This window comes from Bombus impatiens, unplaced genomic scaffold (assembly GCF_000188095.3).
Source record: "Bombus impatiens unplaced genomic scaffold, BIMP_2.2 scf_0361, whole genome shotgun sequence".
Classification (NCBI taxonomy): domain Eukaryota; kingdom Metazoa; phylum Arthropoda; class Insecta; order Hymenoptera; family Apidae; genus Bombus; species Bombus impatiens.
The window spans coordinates 550,374-552,909 of NT_176780.1; the positions used below are offsets into that span (position 1 = coordinate 550,374).

Below are 2,536 nucleotides of genomic sequence, written 5' to 3' on the forward strand. Positions count from 1 at the left end.
GAACGCAAGACGGAGACCGAGTCGCTCTAAACTACCAAAGCACCGGCAAAATACGAACCACCGCCTGCGCGCTGGTCTCGCCGAACCGACCGCGGTCACCTTTTCCTCTCTTTATACACCAGCTACTCTCGACTGACCTACACACCGACATTCGCTCGCTAATAATAACGGTACATCGCGGCGAGGCGTCGATACCACGATTCCTCTTCTTCGTCCCGTCTGTTTTCTTCGCTTCGCTCTTCTGTCCCTTTTTTTGTCGTAAAATCACGACCACCGTCGTCTCGATCGTAGACGAACGGCGCCTACGAAATGTACGAAGCGCGCTAAACGTCGCCAAACGAGCAAACGTTATCGAAACGCGTATATCGCGATCGATGGCAATTACTTTGACCGATACGATGCAGCTGTGTTCGCGTCTGCTGACCGTATCGCACAGTCGACGGAGGCTGGTCGGCGAATTAATAAATTTGAAACGTTCTCCTTTCGAACGACCACGATTGCGACACAGGAGCGCTTCCGCTAAGCGAATCGACCGATTTAACGAAGAATTTTGGCAGAGCGGATGGCACGCAGCGAGGTTCGTGTAAATACGCGGAAATACGTGGAAATACGAGCTCGCGTTGGAAGGGACGGCGATCGCAATTGCGGTCGGTACCTTTCGGCTGTGGCAACAGAAACACGAAGGAAAGAAAGGTGAACAGCGGAGCGAGCCTGTGGAGGAACGGCCCTCCTCCGCGATTAACCTTGGACTTGACTCGAAGGAATTCTCGCAGCGTACAGTGACCTCTGCTCGCCCGCTAACTCGACGCTCGTCGTCTCGACTCGGTTGGTTCGCACTCGCGCCGCGCTCATCTTCGCTCTGTTTTCGCTCTGTTTCCATCCGATTCCGAAATCCACTGGAATTCGTACGTTCGCTTGTTTACGCGCACACGCTCCGCCGTACATCGATCCTATTTCAACGTACGTACGTACGTACGTACGTACGGACGTACGTTCGAGCTGGCAAGCCGCGCGAGCAATTTATTTAGTTATTTATTTATTTATTTATTTATTTATTCGTTTCGTACACGGGAAGTAAAATCCCATTAGAGTACAAAGAATCGTGTGTAAAGAGAACGCGAATGGAATACGAACATAAATTTTCTTATATTTCTCCCTATACGTATTTATGTTGTTGCCGCTTCGGCGTTCTATCGCGTTACACGCGATTCTTTGTACTCTAATGGGATTTTACTTCCCGTATATCAGACGAATAAATTAAATTAATTGAGTCGAAAAGAAAAGGAGTAAGGAAACAAAGCAAGTCGGAAGATGCGAGAGGCTAGCGGAAAAGGAACGAAGAAGGGGAGAAATTGCAGAAGAGGAAGAAAGGAAGGAACGCGCGCGCGTTACAGAACTCTGAAAATTTAGCAGAAATAGAGAGCCAGAAGAAAAGTCAGAAAAGCCGACTATCGTCGATCTAGCATCGCTAAACGTTTGCATTTTGCCTTGTTTCAGAAGACGTGGGTTACAGGAGCGTTGAGATCGCGTCCGCGTTTACGCATCTACCGCAGAAAGGTAAGCACGGGAGAAGCGGACGAAGCGATCGCGATTCGTCGTACGTATTCGTGGACGTTCGAGCGGAGACGCGACTCGAAACTCGCGGTCTAGAAAGATCGCCGCGTATCGAGATCGCGCCGAGACGATAAAAACGAAACGTCGGGTCGCGGTGTCCGAACCGGCGGACCGCTTCGGACGTCGAAAACGTTCGACGAGACATCGACGCTGGATCGAAACTCGATCGAACGTAAGAAGAGAACGAGAAGATACTTTTCGCGCGCGACGCTTCCAAAAATAAACACGCTATCGAGATTCCGAGACCGAGCGACGACGGACCGTTCGACGACGAAGCTCGTCGCGGTGTCCGTTTCCGCGCAGGAAACCAGACACGTTGTTGCCGCTGTCGCCTTCTTTCCATTCTCGATATTCTCGTCTCAGCGTCGATGTTGTCGGTAGCGCTTCTTCGCGCGATCGTCGATTACTTCGAAAGTGGAGCTCCGCGACGCGAAACACCGCGCGTCGTCCATGCGTGCGTGTATATATGTATATACGTGCACAGAGATGGCCCGGGATACGCCAGGCTCGCCAATGTCCAGACCGAGAGACCTGGTCGGCGGAGTTGGTGCTACGACCACCTTGACATCGGGCGGCTATCACGCTGGTTCCGGCGATCCAGCGAGCCTGCATGGTCACGTGCTGCAGCAGAAGATACTCGAGGTAACGTAATCGATTCTCGTTCGTGGTTGCACGATTGCACGCGCGTCACGATCCCGCTTTCCTCCTATCCCTCTCTTCGTTGCCACCGTTTAATGGCGGTTGACGCGCGAACGCGATCGACGCACAGGTTCGAACATACTCGTAATTGCCCCTGGCCGCGTCGTCGGCAGACTCGAGACCGGAGAAGATAAAGTTTCTGTCGAAGCGAAACGAGCGGTGACCAGCGACGTTGCACGGCTATGAAAAAGAATTTCGTTCGCACCGCTACCCCGTACGGGCA

At 52.3% G+C, this 2,536-nt stretch overlaps 1 protein-coding gene across 1 annotated transcript in view; it reads left to right on the plus strand.

Moving 5' to 3' along the window:
* LOC100740538 (histone deacetylase 4) overlaps positions 1 to 2,536 on the plus strand; it is a 27,625-nt gene that overhangs the window by 17,196 nt on the left and 7,893 nt on the right. The window contains 2 exon segments of the mRNA XM_024367774.2: positions 1,498 to 1,557; positions 2,099 to 2,256. Coding sequence (XP_024223542.1) covers positions 1,498 to 1,557; positions 2,099 to 2,256 — 218 coding nt within the window.